Below are 20,615 nucleotides of genomic sequence, written 5' to 3' on the forward strand. Positions count from 1 at the left end.
ATGAGGAGGAGGGTAGAAAGATGAAAGGGTAATAGACTGCCCCATATGGAAAGGAGTGAGAACTTTAGGAAGGAAAGCCCCCCTGGTTTTCAGCACCACTTTGTCAGCATAGAATGATGTAAAGTGAGGTTTGACACTAAGGGCCTGAAGCTCACTCACACGCCTAGCATACGTAATAGCTATAAGGAAAACTGTCTTAAAGACTAATATTCTTAAAGGACAAGAATGCATAGCTTCAAACGGTGAACCCATTAAAAAAGTCAAAACCAGATTTAAATCCCACTGAGGCATAAGAAACAGAGTGGGAGGAAATTTATTTGTTAAACGTTTCAAGAACCTAACAGCTATAGGTGATTTGAACAAGGAAAGTTGATCCGGAAGGCAAAGAAAGGCTGACAGCACCAACAAATAGCCTTTGACAGTCGCAACTGCACAACCCTTCTGTGCTAAAGTTAAATCAAACAACAGAACATCAGACAGATGGGTTCTCAAGGGATTCATTTGTTTCTCTCGACACCAAGCCACGAATTTTGCCCACCTGCCGGCATAAGCAGTCTTAGAGGAGTGTCACCTGGCTGATAAAATAACATCCACTACCTCCGGTGGGAGAGAGAAAGAACTCAGATTGCCCTGTTCAATCTCCAGGCATGTAGGTGCAGGCTCTGGAGGTGGGGGTGTAGAATCTGCCCCTGCGAGAAGAGATCTGCCCTGAGTGGGAGATGGAACGGAGGGCACAGTGAGAGTTGGAGAAGGTACGAGTACCACACCCTTCTCGGCCAATCCTGAGCTAATAAAATGACTTGAGCCCGATCTTGGCGAATCTTCCTCAGAACCCGAGGAATCAAGGGTATGGGGGGAAACGTGTAAAGCAACTGGTCGCACCAAGACATCTGAAACTCGTCCCTTAAAGCTCCTTGCACCGGGTACTGGAGGCTGCAGAACGACGGGCAGCGCGCGTTCTCCCGAGTGGCAAATAGGTCTATCTGCGGAAAAACCCACATCCGAAAGATGTGAAGGGCCAGGTCCGGATGGAGACTCTACTCATGATCGGCTGAGAAATGCCGACTGAGACTGTCCGCATATACGTTGAGAACTCCGGCTAGATGAATTGCTACCAAGCAAATCCGATGGTCCTGAGCCCAGGACCAGAGCAGCAGAGCCTCTCTGCAGAGACGGTACGATCCTACTCCCCCCTGCTTGTTGATGTACCGCATTGCAGTAGTGTTGTCCATCAAGTCTTGAACTGACTGACCGCGAAGGGGCGGGAGAAAGGCCTTAAGAGCCAGACGTATCGCCAGCAATTCTAACAGATTGATATGAAAAGTCTGTTCAACTGGAGACCAAACACCTTTGATCTCCAGGTCCCTCAGATGAGCTCCCCACCCTACAGTGGAAGCATCCATTATGACCGTAGCCACCAGAGGCGGTAGTGAAAACGGCCTTCCTTGGGAAGGATGTCGTCCACAGCCCACCATCCTAGATCCGCTGCAGCGTCTCAAGATCGTTATCGACTCCTCGAGATCCCCTTTGTGTTGAAACCACTGCCTGCGGAGGCACCACTGAAGAGCCCTCATGTGCCAGCGTGCATGAGTGACCAACAGAATGCAAGAAGCAAACAGATTGACGAGGCGCAGGGCCTTGAGGATTGGAACAACCGCTCCATTTTAAAACATTGGAATCAACGCCTGAACACACAGGTAGCATTTGCCGATTTCAGGGCCATACTGCAGGATGAAAAAGTCTTCTTGGCTGACTGCTCCATTCTCTTGGACTCTCTGTCCGAAGGAGTAAAAGGGAAGGAGCTTGGTTCAGAACGTGCTGAACATGAGGCCTGGAATACTAAACTCTCCGGAGTCGGATGCTTTGATAAAAGTCCCGATCTCCCGGAGCCACACTGTACCATCTTGCAACAGATCTGTTCACAGCTGGCGATAACACAGGCTTCCTCCAAACCTCCAATACAGGCTCCGTAAGAGAATCAGTTAATGGCAGCAAGGGTTCTGCTGAAGCCAAAGAAGGATGCAGGACCTCAGTCAGAATGTTCGTTTTAACCTAAGCAGCCGGCAACGGAAGGTCCACGAAATTTGCCGCCTTCCTGACCACAGAATGGAAGGATGCCACTTCCTCTGTAAACTCCCCTGGAGATGAAAGATCCCACTCAGGGGAAGTGTCCAGCCCACTGGCTGAGTCTAGGCCCTGATAATCCCCCAAGGGCTCAGCAATCTCTCCTTCTTCCAGCAGCTGTCTTTGGTACTCCTGTTCATCTAAGAGCCTCAGTGCTCTTCTCCGCGACCTCAACCTGGCCTCCAATCTTGGCGTCGACATAGAGTTAGCCGACGTCAAAGACACAAGCTTCAGGACCGATACACGCGGACCAGGAGAAGGAGACACACTATGATCCCATCCGGCACCAGAGCTGATCCCATCGGCTCCGTGGACACACGAGGTTCCGTCATCAGTGTTGAATGTGTATGAGGCGACATCATTGGCACCGCAAGCCTATAAGGCAATGTCATTGGTGCCGTAGGCCTATGAGGCGACGTTATTGGCGCCGAACCGGCACCCTCAGCCGGATAAAATGGCATGAACAGCGCCAACTTATATGGAGCCAAAGAGCCCAATGAGAATGCCAAAGGACCCGTGGGACCAGCCGGTGCACAAGCAGGGGCCATAGCATTAAACATGTTTAACATGGCATTCAAAAATGCCACCGGATCCGCTTGCGGATTAGGGAAGGCAGGATACTGCTGATCTTCCTGCGGCACTTGCGCTGGCTGGGCATCAGAATCATGCACCCCAGGCAAGAAGCGAGGACTCTTTTGGGGTGCAACCACTTCAAAGACCAATGATGCTGAAGAAGCCTGAGGGCTTTGAGGCTGTGGAGTCACCATAGGGCTAACCTCCCACATCGCACGACGCCATCTAGATGGAGACCTGGATCGTGGACGACCTCTAGCCGGACGACGCCGAGCATCGTGTCGGTGCCGCTTCTTATGCTTTTTCGAAGAGGTATGTGAAGACGATCTCCGATGACTTCTGTGCCCTTTCTTTACCTTAGCCAGAAAGAGTTTGGCTTCTCTCTCCTTCAGCGCCTTCGGATTCATCCTTTGGCAGGACACACACTCCTCCATGTCATGCTCCGAACTTAGGCACCATAAGTAGTCATCATGAGGGTCCGTGACCGACATAGGACCCCGGACTCCCGACAAGGTTTAAACCCTGACTTTCTAGGAGGAGACATTGTAACCAGAGACCAAAAGAACACCTTTGAAACAGTAGCTCCCTGCAAGCTTGGAGAAAACTGTTAACATCGAAGGCACAGAAAAAAGGGAACTGACATCAGCACGCCGGCGAGGACCTCTTATTGCCACGGTGACATCAGACAGAGTCGCGTGCAGAGCTGTGCAATTGTGACGTCCTTGTCGACGTGGAGGGCAGGGAAGAAAATTTTCCGTCTAACGCAGGCGCATTGTGAGAATTCATAAGGTGAGGAAACCACAGGTATTTGTATCCATCAGAAATGCATATATGGTAGACTCCAAAGTACCCATCATTTACCTGTGGTCAACTACAACCACAGATAACCATGTAAATGAAGAATGACCAGATTTTTCCAAACACCTACTGGATAATTTGGTTCCCTTGTTTCAGGAACATCATTGGACCATTTTACTAGCTAAAGCTAATAGTAAAAATGCCTAAACCAAAGTGACCAAAACTGCGACCACAAATAATTAACTTACACAACTAATCTAAGGAGTCTATAATACATTTCCGACTAACATTGTTAAGCCAAATGCATATTTAAAAAACAAACTCTGTCAATTCACTAGTTAACAAGGCACAGCTTCTTACTGTGTCTTGACTTCATGATCAATATCCGCAATAAATCTTTGAAATCAAATATAAGCATCAAGTAGCAGCCATTTAACTGCCTATGCTTTAAACGCCTTGACCTCTGTAGTTGTTTATAATTGACTTAAAAGTGTAACTTAATCCAATTAAAAACCAACTGTCCAGATTTCTTAATTTCCTATCATTCTTTGATCAGTTCTGCGTTCATACAAAACTAACTACCACAATTTAATTCAGGGCATGGATAGCTTTAGGGTTATGTCTTAAACACAGATAAGGTCCACAACTAAACTTGCTTGATAGAAGGAGATCATTTTAATATTAAGAATGTCACACACAGAAACCTGGACTTAAAAGAGTATCACTAGCACAGACAGAAAAATAATGGGGTAAATTGAGGAAGAATATCATTTGCAACCCCAGTTAACTTCAGTGGTTCCAAAATATTATTTACTTGATGAAACCTGAAGACTTATTTATTTAAAATTAGTCCCCAAATGCATCCAGGGTTATAAAATGAACATCAAATTACATACTTTGATAACAGAGACATAAAAAGATCGGTAACATGCAAAAATAATCAGTTAATCCATTTCCCCATCCTTACAATTTCAGTCAGACATGTACATCACGTAAAACCCCTAAGGTCCAACTCCATTATTGGTAGGCCATGATCCCATCTTAGGTAATGGGAATCACAATTTTCTCAAAGGTTAGTAAATGGGAGTCACCATTTTCCTCAAATTATGCAGAATCATTGTCACGTCTGCCATTGACCTAGATGTTTTCTGACCTTATCATTCTAAGAACTGTAAAAGTGTTAAGTAATTCAGACAACAACATAGATATCACACCTGTTGCAACAGTCTATTTAGCTTCTGTGTTTAGGTGCGCGGTACAGCGGAGACGCGTACTCGCGGTTCGGCGTTTGTGGACTCATGTTAACGCCGTTTTTGTAATGTTGTGATAGAACTTGGCGAGTGCCTGGGTTGGTTTTTTTTACCTTCATTGTGTTGTTTTGGCCTAACAGGAGACTCAAACTTGAGCTCCTATTCATTAGGATACATTGTCATATAGGTTAGTATGTTTTATTTTCTTTGCGTTGCAGTTTAATGATGTAATTACTACAATACTGAACGTACATTAATATTATTGGACCCTGGATTCAAGGTATTTCACACGGGGTCACATGGAGCTCACATGTTGTGAATGAGGCTTTATCACATGGTTATATTTCTCGTTTATATCATGTGCAAATTAATCAATTAGATTTGTCTTTTTTTCTGTTTATGTGATAGATCTGGATAGTTCGGTTTGTAATGGGAATATCAAATAACGCTTGATAAGTACGGACAACAATCATTGGATCTTTAGGATTTGTCTAATTATGAGGTACTATTAAGGGTTATGTAAGCTAGTTGGTTGACACAAAGTATGTTTCTGCATGAACTTTGAGTTTTTGGTATCACTACTGTAGTATATATTATTTTTTTATTTTGGCGGAAGTTTGCAGGATAAAAGGCTGTGGTGGTGTTTTGGGGAGCACTTTATGTATTTCTCATCTGGGTCTTTTCCCTTTTGTGTTAAATTAATTTTCAAAAGAGTCACTACATTAGTGTTTTTCTTGCATGAGATTTCTATACTTTAGGTTCTGAATTTCTATTTATTTAATTTTTAACTATTAAGTTTGAGCATTTTGGTTCCTAACTCAATGAATGTGTTTACAATTTTTAGCCCTGAAGAAGTCGTTCGGGATGTAAAAAAAGAATTTCCCATGACGAAACACGAGTTGGCTTGAATTGTATTATCACGGATAGGTCACCAATTATTTGAAGATTTTTATTTGGATCTTTGGATTGGATTGGACATTTCAAACTTGTATTAAAATTGGATGTTTTGTTTCTTCAAGATCATTTATTTGGGTTATATGTGTATTACAATTGTTTGTGAATGGTGTGCCGCACACTGTACTATATGATTGTTGGCTTTTTTATGAACCTTTAAGGGATGGGTGTTTTCCCTTGTGCAGGCACCCCTCATTTCTTTGTCTAAATGTATGCTACTTAGGATCCTGAGCGCCTTTACAACCGTAACATTTCACCCCATTAGATAGGTCTCTGTTGCAACATCACGTCTGAGATAAGTGTCTAGTTATCACAATGCCAAGGTCAAATAAGAGCAAACACAGATATATAGCCAAAATAGCATAGTCTGAGTTAGCGCCCATTTACCTTATACATTTGGAATGCACACCTTCATACACATAATCTGTATCCGACATTCACAAACTTATGTCAGAAATTCCAATCTCCGATAAGGTTTAATATAGAAGGACTGCCCCTTGACCATTTGTAAGGAGAGATCCTTCACCCAGATTATAGCACAAGATCCTGCTGGGAATAGTTTTGACTGCTACCAGCGTGCCAAGTAGATGCAGAGCTGAGCCCCGGAGAAAGGATGCAGCTGAAGCGTGTTTTCTCTTTTCGCAAGGAACACTACCTTCATGCCTCTTTGATAATCACAGCTTTTGCTGCTTACACGGTCTTTAAGAAAGTCTTAGAAGCTCTCCTACATAGCCCATAGAAGTAGAGTTTTACATGACATTTTAACTGTCAGAAATGTTCATTTTATTCTTGTTGTTCAAAACTTGCCTTTGGTGTTTGCATGATATTCAGAGTAGTTGTTTTAGATGTGCTGAGAAACAGGTTCACCCTGTTGCAATAAATGCTTTTAGCTGAAACTGTCTATTATTCTTAGTACCATTGGTGTGTGTGTGATGTTGTAAAGAGCAAAATAGGTATGTTTTGGATACCATGTCCTGGTTTAGGGATTGTTAGTAACCCAAAAGCAATAATTCCACTTCAACTATGTATTGGGTGAGACTCTGCTGGCTACAATAACGTGCCTTCCATATTCAGCATTGGTGTCTTGAAGCAAAGTTCATCCGTGGCACCCATGGGAGGGAACGCAAATCTTGTAGAACAATGCCAAAGTTGTAACTTATGCACCAAACTACACTGTTAAGTTTAATATCTGGTGGTTGGAGTACTATAACCTACTCTACCTTCTACAGTAATACTAGGAGAAATATCTACAATGAAAGAGAGATACATTTTACACTGATCAATAGTAGGAGATTGGAGAATAAATACTGGCATTCCACAAATGAATTATTATGGCAAGAACATTTTGTATATATCATAATAACAGGACACAAAAAACACAGCAGGGTCCGTGGGATACGCAACAGAGAGCTGTGTAACTCTGAACGTTATGGATATATGCATCTTCAGGAACAGAAGAGGATGGCAGAGTACACAGTGTTGATGCCAGCTGATGCCATATTTATAAGGGCTATTCAGACATCCTTCTGCCATTCTTGATTGGCCAGCATGTGAAGGAAACTAAAATCAACTGCAGTTAGCCAAGCAAGTAGGCACAGGTAGTAAACTGGCTTGGTGCTTGTTACCAGAAAGGAAAACATTTTTATGAAGTGGTAATAAACATGCGGACAGGCTTTGTGCCGTGTTTCCAAAGCCAGCGAAGGTTTGCATAAGAAAATCCTACTGCACGGTATCAGCAAAACTACGCTATGTGGGCTGCGACATTATCAGCCTCCATGAGCAGGTGTTGCGTGTCGTTTACCAGCCACGTCTCGGAAGGTGCATTGAAATTTCCCCCGCACAGCAGTATGTGTGTGGATTTTCCGTCTTGGTCTGCCAGCCGCAGGAACTGGATAGTGCACCACTTGGCAGGGCAGGAGTCTCAGCAGAGAGTCCAGGTGCCGGCAGGAGAAGTCTTTGATGGCCCTGAAACTTCAACAGGAGGGAAGCTCAGGACAAGCCCTTGGAGATTTCTTCACAAGCAGGAATGCACACAAAGTCCAGTCTTTGTTCCCTTGCATAGGCAGAAGAAGCAACTGCAGGATAGCTCCACAAAGCACAGTCACAGGCAGGGCAGCACTTCTCCTCAGCTCTTCACCTCTTCTCCAGTAAGAGGTTCCTATTGATGTCCAGAAGTGAGCTAATCTGTCAGGGGTTTGGGTGCTCTTCTTATACCCATTTTGGCCTTTGAAGTAGGCCTACTTCAGAGGAAAGTCTCTCTTGTTTGTGAGATCCTGCCTTGCCCAGGCCAGGCCCCAGACACACACCAGGGGGTTGGAGATTGCATTGTGTGAGGACAGGCACAGCCCTTTCAGGTGTAAGTGACCACTCCCCCCCCCACTCCTAGCACATATGGCTCATCAGGATATGCAGGCTACACCCCACCTCCCTTTGTGTCACTGTCTAGAGAGAGGTGCAAACAGCCCAACTGTCAAACTAATCCAGACAGGGAAACCAGGCAGAGTTACAGAATGGTTTAAGCAAGAAAACGCCCACTTTCTAAAAGTGGTATTTTCAAACACACAATCTCAAAATCAACTTTACTAAAAGATGTATTTTTAAATTGTGAGCTCAGAGACCCCAAAATCCACATGTCTATCTGCTCTCAAAGGGAATCTACGCTTTAATCATTTTTAAGGTAGCCCCCATCTCAACCTATGATAGAGATAGGCCTTACAACAGTGAAAACTGAATTTGGCAGTATTTCACTGTCAGAACATTTAAAACACATTAGTATATGTCCTGTCTTAAACATACACTGCACCCTGCCCATGGGGATACCTAGGGCCTACCTTAGGAGTGTCTTACATGTAAGAAAAGGGAAGGTTTAGGCCTGGCAGTGGGTTCACTTGCCAAATCAAACTGGCAGTTTAAAAACTGCACACAGACACTGCAGTGGCAGGTCTGAGACATGATTACAGGGCTACTCATGTGGGTGGCACAACCAATGCTGCTGGCCCCATAGTAGCTTTTGATTTACAGGCCCTGGGCACCTCTAGTCAATCAACAATACAATTTCCACAGACAGCCAACAAAAACAGGTCAGAAAAAATAGGAGGCAGGAGGCAAAAATATTGGAGATGACTTTGCAAAAGGAAAAAAAGTCCAACACTAACCAGAACTATAGAACAAAGTGGCTTTGAAACTGAAAGATCATACACAATATTTGCTTGCAGTTTAGCAAGCAGCAAGGCTTATTTGCTTCCATGGTTTCCTCTTCAACATGCAAATTGGCACAGCATAACATGCTTTAAATCTGGACAATGTGCAGCTAGTCTTTCAACTTCAAGGCACCCTTAATGAATGTCAGAGTAATTGGTCAAATGGCACAAATAGGTTGAATAGGCATTGCAACACTCAGGGCCAGATCTGAGTGTGTTATGGGTATTATTCAGCCAATTTCTTAAGTTGCAGCCTAACATGTGGGTGGCAAAGCTCTTGCCATGTGAGATGTTTCTTTTGTGCCACATACACAGTTTCTGAACACTTTTCTGTGCATAATGTAGGAAAGTACCATCTTGCCTGGCATGTTACCCCCATTTTTACATATATGTAAGTTTATTGTTGCCTGTCTCACTGTGATCCTGCTAGCCAGGACCCCAGTGCTCATAGTTTGTGGCCTGAATATGTGTACCTGTGTAGTGACTAACTGTGTCACTGAGGCTCTGCTAATCAGAACCTCAGTGCTTATGCTCTCTCTGCCTTTAAAATTGTCACTATAGGCTAGTGACCATTCTTACAAATTCTAATTGGCACACTGGAACACCCTTATAACTCCCTAGTATATGGTACCTATGTACCCAGGGTATTGGGGTTCCAGGAGATCCCTATGGGCTGCAGCATTTCTTTTGCCAGACATAGGGAGCTCAGACAAATCTTACACAGGATTGCCACTGCAGCCTAAGTGAAATAACGCACAGGTTATTTCACAGTCATTTTTCACTGCACTTAAGTAACTTATAAGTCACCTCTATGTCTAACCTTCACTTGCTGAAGGTTAGGTGCAAAGATACTAAGTGTGAGGGCACCCTTGCACTAGCAAAGGTGCCCCCACATAGTTCAGGGCAATTTCCCTGGACTTTGTGAGTGAGGGGACACCATTACACGCGTGCACTACATATAGGTCAATACCTATATGTAGCTTCACAATGGTAACTCCAAATATGGCCATGTAACATGTCTAAGATCATGCAATTGTCCCCTCATGCCAAATATGGCATTGGGGTACCAATCCCATGCATCCCCGGGGCTCCACTATTGACCCCTGGTACTGCCAAACCAGCTCTCTGGGGTTTTCTCTGCAGGTTCTGCTGCTGCCACCCCACAGACAGGGTTCTGCCCTCCTGGGGTCTGGGCAGCCCAGTCCCAGGAAGGCAGAACAAAGAATTTCCTCTGAGAGAGGGTGTTAAACCCTCTCCCTTTGGAAATAGGTGTTAAAGGCTGGGAAGGGGTAGCCTCTCCCAGCCTCTGGAAACGCTTTGATGGGCACAGATGGTGCCCTCCTTGCATAAGCCAGTCTTCACCAGTTTAGGGAACCCCCAGTCCCTGCTCTGGCGTGAAACTGGACAAAGGAAAGGGGAGTGACCACTCCCCTGTCCATCACCACCCCAGGGGTGGTGCCCAGAGATCCTCCAGTGTGTCCCAGATCTCTGCCATCTTGAATTCAGAGGTGTGAGGGCACTCTGGAGGCCTCTGAGTGGCCAGTGCCAGCAGGTGACGTCAGAGACCCCTCCTGATAGGTGCTTACCTGACTAGGTGGCCAATCCTCCTCTGAGGGCTATTTAGGGTCTCTCCAGTGGGCTTTATCTCAGATAACGACTTGCAAGAATTCACCAGAGTTTCTCTGCACCTCTCTCTTTGACTTCTGTGAAGGATCGACCACTGACCGCTTCAGGACGCCTGCAAAAGTGAAGCAAAGTAGCAAGAAGACTACCAGCAACATTGTAGCGCCTAATCCTGCCGGCTTTCTCGACTGTTTCCTGGTGGTGCATGCTTTGGGGGGCTGCCTGCCTTCATCCTGCAGTGGAAGCCACAAATAAATCTCCTGTGGGTTGATAGAATCTTCCCCCTGCTCCAGCAGGCACCAAACCTCAGCATCACCGGTAGTCTGGGACCCCTCTCATCCTGACGAGCGTGGCCCCTGGAACACAGGTGGTAGACCCAAGTGACCCAGACTGTCCCGTGGTCCAACTGTTCAAATTTGGAGGAGGTAAGTCCTTGCTTTCCCTCTCCAGACAGTAATTCTGTGCACCGCGTGAACTGCAGCTGCTAGGGCTTCTGTGCACATTTCTAAGGAGTCCTTTGTGTACAGCCAAGCCCAGGTCCCCAGCACTCTGTCCTGCAGTGCTCAACTCTCTGAGTTGACCTCCGGCTTCGTGGGACCCTCTTTTGTAGTGTTGAGACGACCACCGTGTTCAGTCTTCTTGAACCCGTGTTAAAGTACTTCTGTGGGTGCTACCTTCTTGTGCATGGGCTCTCTACGTTGCTGAGGGCCCCTTCAGTCTCCTCTCCCAAGTGGCAACATCCTGGTCCTTCCTGGGCAGCAACCTTTTTCTTCAACCACGACTCTTGCAGCTAGCAAGGCTTGTTTGCAGTCTTTTGCCAAAGAAACAATTCTGCATCCTCCAGCACTCCGTGGGACATCTTCTGCATGAAGGAGAAGTTCCTAGCACCTTTTGTTGCAGCAGAATCGTCAGCTTCTTCCATCGGGAGGCAGACATTTTGCACCTTCATCCGGGGTTTAGTGGGCTCCTGCCCCCCCGGACACTTTCACGACTCTTGGACTTGGTCCCCTTCCTTTGCAGGTCCTCAGGTCCAGGAATCCGTCTTCAGTGCATTGCAGTCTGTTGTGGTCTTTGCAAAATCCACTATCACAAGTTTAGTGTGTTTCTGGGGAAATAGTAGTATTTTACTCCTACTTTCCAGGGTCTTGGGGTGGGGTATCTTGGACACCCTTAGTGTTTTCTTACACTCCTAGATACCCTCTACACACTACACTAGCCTAGGGGTCCATTCTTGGTTTGCATTCCACTTTCTTAGTATATGGTTTGTGTTGCCCCTAGGCCTATTGCATCCTATTGTATTCTATAGTGTTTGCACTATTTTCTGACTGTTTTACTTACCTGATTTTGTTCTGCATGTATATTTTGTGTATTTTACTTACCTCCTAAGGGAATATATCCTCTGAGATATTTGTGGCACATTGTCACTAAAATAAAGTACCTTTATTTTTAGTAACTCTGAGTTTTGTCTTTCTTATGATATAGTACCTCTATGATATAAGTGGTATAGTAGGAGCTTTGCATGTCTCCTAGTTCAGCCTAAGCTGTCTGCTAAAGCTACCTCTATCAGCCTAAGCTGCTAGACCACTACTAATCTACTGATAAGGGATAATTGGACCTGGCACAAGGTGTAAGTACCATCAGGTACCCACTATAAGCCAGGCCAGCCTCATACAATGAGTGTTTTCAAAACTATTACAATATACAAGGGAATAAGCAGATACAGTGATGACTGATATTCAGCTTCTCACTGACTACAATGGTCCAAAATGCAAGTTATTCACTGGCAAAAACCTTCACTTGTTCTCCTCCTATCAATACAACTGACATCAATATGTTCTGAAATTAGCCCTACCATTTGTGACATTCCAAGGGTTTTATCTGGTCCCTGTCATCTTCAGCCTCTACAGGCAGTCCATTGGGATTCACCAATTACAGCAGCAACATTCTTCAATATATTATTGACACAAAAGTCTGCTTGAAAATCTATTCTGCTTCAGACATCCAGTGCATGAAACTCTGCCTGCACCTCATCCAGACCTGGATCTCTGCACTGATCTGAAACTCAAACCCTGTTTCTATGCCGGCTGAGCAACGGTGGGGAGATCAGAGCCTTGTATGTGCGCAATTTACTGATAGTGCACAGTGGTGGTGCACTTGAAAGACTGAAAAGGTACCCAGACCAGAGATGAACTGGCTCTACGAGTGAACACTGGTGCACACTGGTTTGCACAATGGTATAAGATAAAGACTCAAAAGTAGTGCAAGCTAATGCTATAACATAGTACACTGTGCCTGATCCAGGCCCACAGGAAAAGGGGCAGGGGAGCAAAATGGCCCAGGAGCCTTCAGAACGTGCATCAGGAGCTGGAATCCAAAATGGACGGGATGCACAAATACATAAATCACCATAGGCTGGATCTTCGCAAGGTGGCTGAAAGAGACACAATCACTGAGAAGGACTTTACGAATCTTAGAAAGGAGATCAAAGAACTACAGGCCTTTGTCATGGGACTTAAGTGTAGTGCAACACACATGGAGGACTAGTGGGAGGATGCAAAGAGACGCTCAAGGTGGAACAAATTGTGCTTCATGGGATTACGGGAACATACAGAGGGAATTCTCCGGACTAAGGGTTAACAATGCCAAATTCCCTTTCTTCCCCCTCGGCCATCTTTGGGAAAGAGCGCTGTGGAGGGGGACTGATTGTGCACTATATGCCTCAGATCTAGAATTACGGCTAATGAAACCCTTCAAACAAATAGTCGGACAATGGGGATAGACATGTGGTAGGCGGGGGCTGTATCATGCTGTCAGATCTATATCCGGCATGCTGCTTTATATTGATACAGGACGCAATAAATACGTATGTGCTGGGAAGAGAACAGTTTCCCTAATATGCCAAGGTAGCTATTTTCGTGGGTGGGGGGCTGCGCAGCTTCTCTCGAGGTACCACTGATGGCCCTGGGGACCACCACCCCCCAGGGCCGGCTCATGTTATACCCACCCCTGGGACAGAGCTGTTTGCTGTGTCATGGCTGCAGGTTCACATCTGCAGCCAAGCCACTTCAAACACTCTGCTCAGATTAAGGGAAAGGTGTCAAACAGTTCTCCCTTCATTGGAGCAGAGGTTTCCTCTGTCTTCCTGCCCACGGAGATGCAGGCAGGCACACAGGGGAAACTGCTCTCTGTGACAGCAATGCTGGCTTCTGCAGGAGGGGGGGAGCCAGCAGGGACTGTGGGGGCCTTCCGGCTCCCTCCACGGTCCCCAACATTGAGACTGGGGCCCCTGGGGCCGAGATTAACTGTGGGGCGGAGGGACATGCGCCCCCTTCCTCCAAATAAAAAACAAACATTAGGCTGGACACCGTGGGAAGAAGTCCCTGTGGCCAAGATCAGCCTAGGGCATTATAGTTAGGAAATAGAATTTTTTTAAAACATAGAAATTCACTTTAAATAAAAAGGTTATAGTTAGGTTCACATTTTAAACGTATCAAGCCATAGCAATTCACCTGTTATAGAGTTGTCTCAAGTAAATATAACTCGTGCTCTAAGGAGAATGCCCTTACTGCAGCCTTGTGAAGAATGACCTGCACCAAGTTGAGGGGATATGGCTTTAGTACATAGATTTCCACATGTTTGCTATTTTAACTAGTTGTGCTTGCTTTCCACAGGATTCAATATTTGACAAAGCTGGTTCATAATAATGAGTCGAAGCTACAGATTTCAATGTTTTTTTTTTTTTTTTAAGTTTGCGATTACAACTTACTGTTTATAGGAACTTTTGTTCTCTGGTAAGTACAGCATAATTAAACAGTTTATTTTGGTTGCTTATGTTTTGGGGACAGAAAAGTCTCACATGCTCCACCCTGGCCATTATTTTTGTATTCTCTCTTTCTAGGGGGGAGTGGTGTTTGTGCAGACTTGTGAAGCTTCCTCTACGGTTGAGTAGCCTTACTGCAGCCTTTTGAAGCCATTCTCTAAGGGAGAATGGCAAGCTACAAGTGCTTGAATGTCAATCAGCGTATTGTGGTGGGTGTGACTTCCATCTAAAAAATATTCATTTACACTCTTGTTACTCCAATGATTTGTGCTAATTTTCAGCAGGATAAATAAATATATCAAAGATAGTGTATAGTGAACAATGAATATTGCAATTTACAATAAATGTCTTGAGAGTAATGAAAATAGTTGATGTAACCTTACTAAATGTAGGGACTAACAGTCATTGGGTAGTGCAAGTGTCTAACAATTTCTATGTCGGCTGAACTATTTTTAAGTGTAGGTTTAACTGTGAAAAAGCTAAAATGTAGTCACTCAAAGTGAAAACATCCAATGGCTGGCCTGTTGATATAAACCTTTTGCCTGGGTGGGAGGGAGTATAATATGAGTGAATTGTCAACAGATCAATGGTGAAAGAGTGCTGACTGGGAGATCCTATATATGTATCTTTTTCTGTTTAATTGTTTTGAAAAACATGAGGCTGGCAAGACAACTAATCCTATCATTAGGCCAGACTTAAAAAGCTTAAGATAGCCTCTTAAACGAAGAACAATACATAATGACAAAGTAACAATCTACTTCCATTTTTGGAATTCCACTACACCATCAATCACCCGTTGACGATATCTTTGTATTGACCTTGTACAGCACTTAGCTGCCTCTCTGGCTTGTTTTGCAATATATAAACACAACATACATTCACTCCTTGCCCCTTTGCTCACTGGTTAAAAAAACAATAAAATGCTCATAAAGATAGAATGAACTTAGCCATGTAAAGAGTATCTACATAAGCATATTAGTAAGACAAACCATGGTAAATTCATTACTTAGAGAAGAAATTATTTCAAGAGAATGCTCCGTATTCCAAAGAATATCTCACTTTGGTGACCTGACAGTGTATGACAGTGTATGAGTCATGCTTGAACCTTAAATGTTGGCATATACCTTAAAGTTCATTCAACATGAACCGTAGAATACTAACCTAAATAAAAAAACTGGTATATTGAAATGAAAGCATACCCTGAGGAAACATTATTACCTTCAAGGCAGTGTGATAAATTACTTGGTGGTTATCCTTTGTTGCTTGATATTTTAAACATATGTTGTGACATGTTCTTTTTCATTGTGCTATTGTCAAAAAAGGCACAGCAGTCTATACAATAATCATTGGGCAAGCATGCATGGTAACACCACATTTTTATTAAGATCATATTGCTATCAGCAGCAGCCTGTTCCCTAGTGATTCTTAAACAGTACATCAAACTAAGTTAAACTACAAAAAGAAAGGGCAGTGAAAACAGTCACTTCATATGATAAAACTTATTTAAACAATGCCTGTGCAAAAAATGGCCTACGAGTTTCAAAAGCAGATGAGGATGTACAGACATGTATAAGACTCACATGAACAAAACAAAATAGAAATGTTGAAAACCACCAGCACAAATGATAAAATGAATAAATCTTTGTTGAATACCTTTCTCGTTCTGGTGAATGCAAACTAGTATCTGGTCTCAAGCAGTTGGTACTAGCACTCCTAGCCCTGTCAAGGGAGGGCTGCAGTTCACTAGTGCCAGTGCATTGCATCCAATGGAAGAAGACAAATAAGATAGAAAAAGAAAACAAAGAAAAGGATACAATGTTAGATAGGAAATCATAAAGAAATGTTTTCTTTGCACAAAAATGTAGAAATCGTTATGGTTTCAATTAATAAGGATGTAAAAGCGTTGACTGGATGGCAATGAATATTTCAGTAAACAAAAAAATGAAAATAGGTATTTATGATCCCACTTTATTGCACAGAACACCTAAAGCACCCAGTCAGAAAATATCCGGGGTGAAGGAGTAACATCAAATGCCAATAACTAACAACTTATATTAACAATAGAACCATCAAATGGGTAAAGTTTCAGAAGTTGAACACACTTTACAAAGAAGCTAGAGCATGTTAGTCTAGTCATCAGAATTAATACGTCAACCGGAAAGCCACTGTCCTTTGCTCTTACCCAACACAGATTTCCTCTGTAAATCTCAGTACTTGTGTGTTAAGACAATCGCGGAGGAGTGAAATGTCCTGTCTAATCACTGATTTGGTCTTAGAACATGCAGGCAGAGATGAGCTTAACAAATTAGAGTTGTTAAAAGAAAAAGAAAAAGAAATTGCACAAATACACTTAACTGTACAGAATAAAATCATAGTACTATGCAAAAACACTGCAAACACAAAATAATGACAACTGGATTACCAGCATTTATGAAGTCCACATAAACAAGAACCAAAGCAAACTAAGTGATTGTTTATGCTTTTGTTACTCATAGTTTCTCAGCTAAGGTCACACCTTTAAGTCCAAATTCTTGAGAAATGTTTTGTCTCCACCCTTGCATCCATGGCACAGCAAATTTGTATCCCTGTGCACATTTGTGATGAATAAAGTTATGTGATGTGTGGAATGTCTTTTTCTCCCTAAAACATTTTGTCAGAATTTGGTTAAAAAATGCATTGTTCGCAGGAAACTATCCTTACATAAAGCAAATAACACAGCACAAATGAAATACATGATTGTTACAAAAGAACATATAACTGAGACTCCACAAGACAATCCATACCTGTAAATATTCCAGTGGGAACCATTCTCAAGCAAAGGCATCCTGGGTGGTAATGTTTTACTGTGCCTAACAGACTCTCTTGTTTGTGGCCGAACATAAAACAAAACAAATGAAAAAATGCAAGAATATTGAGCAAAACCTTCAATGGGAGACAGAGATTAAAACTCTCACTAAATAGGGAACCAAATTACATACTGTGAGAGCTGGTTTTTGGGCAGCTGAAAGATGGATACCTAATAATTTTATTTTTGCAGGAGAATTATTGTAATTAAGTGAAGTTAAATATGGAGTACTATACTCAGCAAATGCAATTTGATGCATGTAATTTAAAAAAGAAAATGCAAGTTGGGCGAAATGGTCTTTCAGCATATAATATTAGAATATGTGCACATGCAACATATTGTGAACATTATTAGTTCTTCAATGATACATTAATATATCTTTGGGACTGTCTAATCTTTTAAATGCTTTTCCAAATTACATTCCTTTACTTGGACAGAATTCTGAAAAACAGCGTACCCATTAAAAATAATCCAATACATTATACCCTAAAGTGAGTACGCTGTCCTAGAAACTGCAAGCATTCCTTTATTTACACTGACCTACCAACTAATTGATTATTTTGCAGAATATGTAAACCACTATTTTGAATTATCTATTAATAAAATAGTAAGGGAGGATATGAAACTGGAAGTAAGCTAAGGATGGCCCCTAGTAAATAACATTGTTACACCTACAGTGAAGGCGCAGCTGTACTTTTGGGAGTGTACCTTATAAGTGACACATTGCTCCCATGTACTAGAACTTAAATGAAAACGGGAAAAAGGTATATTTAAGCAATAAGAATACAAAAAATATTATTTATGAGTTTATTAGAGAACTACTTGGGATGACTGCATTACATGCAATAAAGGTATGATTACAGTCAGCTTTACACAATAATCTCTTTTCTTTCTTTGAGTGACAATACTTCCTGTGGCCTCAACACTAAATGAGATCCACATCTGGATGACTCATCATCACGTCAAAACTCAACCCACTCCAAACAGAGTTATTGCTCATAGTAGCCCCTAACTGCTTCACACATTAGCAACAATGGCTAAGAATTTGGCCCCTTGATTAGAACCAAGAAATTGTTAACCATTCTAAATCATTTGGCTTCACATTAGAAAGGAACCAAAACCTAAAGAACACATTAACGCTCTAGAAAAGACAGCACAACACCAATTGAAATTATTAAGTGAAAAGAGGTTCCACATGTTTGATACTTACCTCAAACTAGTAATTCAGGCCCTTGTGCTTTCAAGACGTGATTAAAGCAAGTCCATTCTCTGTAATATTCCCAATTTACACACACTGCCCCTCAACATAACTCTCCCAGCAGCAGCTAGGACTGTTAGAGGACCACACAGATACATCACCCCACTACAATTTCACAAACATTCATGCCAGTTCAAGCTTTCCTGCATCACATACAAGACTATTCTCACAGTGCCTAGCTACCTTAGCCTAAATTGATAATCTTGCTCTGGTACTCTGATAATAGTGTTGCATCTGAAAATTCTGGATGTCAAGAAACTAAACAAAAAAAAACAAGCCTTCTCAGGTGATGCATCCACGATGTGGAACTCCACCGCCCCCCCCACCACAAACAATCAGATCTCCTAGTAAATTTGGACTATTCAAAAATGAATTCAGAATTCTACTATTCCATCATCTTTTGTTCATGGAGTAGGAATCCAAAGCCTACATCTGCACAGGTGTTAACTATTTATTTCAATTATTTTACTCTGTAAGCTTTATGAAGCCTATTAATTTATTTTCTCTACAGTGTTCTGACACCTTATTGGTCTTGTGTGTATACATTGTATTTTAACACTCCAGTGCATGCACTTACATCTGACCTCCTGCATGGTATGTGCTTTCCCCAGTGTTTGTTACACTGAAGTTATAATAGTAAATATGGCCCCCTATATACTTTTAACTTTCCCGATATTGGTATGAGTGGAGGTAGAATAGGAAATTTGACATTCTTGCACTCCAATATATATGCGCTGTTCCCAATTTTGTTAGACTATTGTCAGAATATTAAGTTTGAACCCATACAACTGCCTCTAAGGTATGCACACTGCCGACGTTTATTTAGACTGGAATTAGAATAGTAAATGCAATGCCACATCCCACCCTAATGTATGCTCTTTCTCGGATGTTTGCTAGACTAGATTCAGACTAGTAAATCTGACCCCTCCAATGTAAGCACTTTAATTATTGTTTGCTAGACTGAAGTTAAATTATTAAATCTACCCCAACAACCAATTGATCACACCATTAAAAATAAATATTCACCCATGGACACTAAAGCTATACTTAAATTTGTGTTGATTTACTAAAAACTATATAACCCATACAAAAGCAGTACCTGTAAGGGCATCCTAAGCATGTGCGAAAGCATCCAGTATGTAAAATCTTCTCTTTGTATGAGACTGATACTCAAAAGAATAGGTAATTCTAGCAACATAACGGTTAACAATACTCATTTGTAGTGCACATATCGTTATAATTTGCATATTAAAGGGAATAATATGCACTACAGCCTGCAGAAAACAAGAGTTGAATAAGTCTAATCAAGACAACAAGGAGGTAGCAACGGAAACAGTTGCTTAATACAACATGTTACTAACGATTATAATAATACTATTCATGCTACTACTTTTACAACTATTTTCTAATATCATATGACTGTACATAACAGCCGGTGCAGAACAAACTCCTCACTTGCACTCAATTTACCAGCCGCTCAAGGATGAAAGGCTAATTTTGTCTTGCCCCAGTTTGCAGCTGTGACCCACAGGCTACTCTCAAGCTCTACAGCAAAGTTTAACACACTTAACACACCGAGTTATCTTCCTTGCTTCAACTAGAATCATGCTGTGTATGTCATTTGCGCCAGTCCTGCTGAAACTGGAACTAATTAAAATCAATACAAAGTAAATGATTGCAGAAAAAATAGTCGAATGAAGCCACTAATTAAAATCAGTCTAGCTCATTTTACAGTTTTTAAACCCTCTATGAAGATGAAAATGCTTTAAGAGTTGTGAAACATTCACGTGTAAGAGGACACGTTCAACATGGTGATACATGTACTGTTAAAGATGATTAGGGTGAGGAAAGAAAGAAAAAGCCTCTAAAAGTTCACAAACAAGATTCTCTGTGACTGCCATGCACACATTGCATGTGGCTGCATATGAAATCAAAATCCTCTTTTGACTACTCAGTGCAACTCAAGTTTGTTTTGTCCAAAAAAGTCATGAAATGAAAGGAAGTCCTCTATAAGCCAAATCATAGGTGTCCTGAAGGAGAACAGTAACCAAGAAGTGTCTAGTCCTAAATATCCATTCACCAATTTTAGTCATCTAACTATAATCTTTCAAGCTGAAGAGTTCTGCTGAGCCAAAGATTCCCTGAGAGAATCAAGATATTTTACAAAAGC

General features: G+C 42.4%; 1 protein-coding gene across 7 annotated transcripts in view; it reads right to left on the minus strand.

Annotated features, from left to right (window-relative positions):
• RIMS1 (regulating synaptic membrane exocytosis 1) overlaps positions 1 to 20,615 on the minus strand; it is a 2,255,956-nt gene that overhangs the window by 727,382 nt on the left and 1,507,959 nt on the right. For 4 of the 7 annotated variants that reach the window (XM_069235695.1, XM_069235694.1, XM_069235697.1 and 1 more), the window contains exons 17-18: positions 17,126 to 17,203; positions 15,996 to 16,085 (exon numbers count right to left, since the gene is read on the minus strand). In XM_069235695.1, the coding sequence (XP_069091796.1) occupies positions 15,996 to 16,085; positions 17,126 to 17,203 (168 nt within the window). The remainder of the gene's footprint in view (positions 1 to 15,995; positions 16,086 to 17,125; positions 17,204 to 20,615) is intronic. The other 3 variants (XM_069235701.1, XM_069235700.1, XM_069235698.1) reach the window with 1 other exon arrangement.

The sequence above is a fragment of the Pleurodeles waltl genome, chromosome 5 (genome assembly GCF_031143425.1).
Source record: "Pleurodeles waltl isolate 20211129_DDA chromosome 5, aPleWal1.hap1.20221129, whole genome shotgun sequence".
Taxonomy (NCBI): Eukaryota; Metazoa; Chordata; class Amphibia; order Caudata; family Salamandridae; genus Pleurodeles; species Pleurodeles waltl.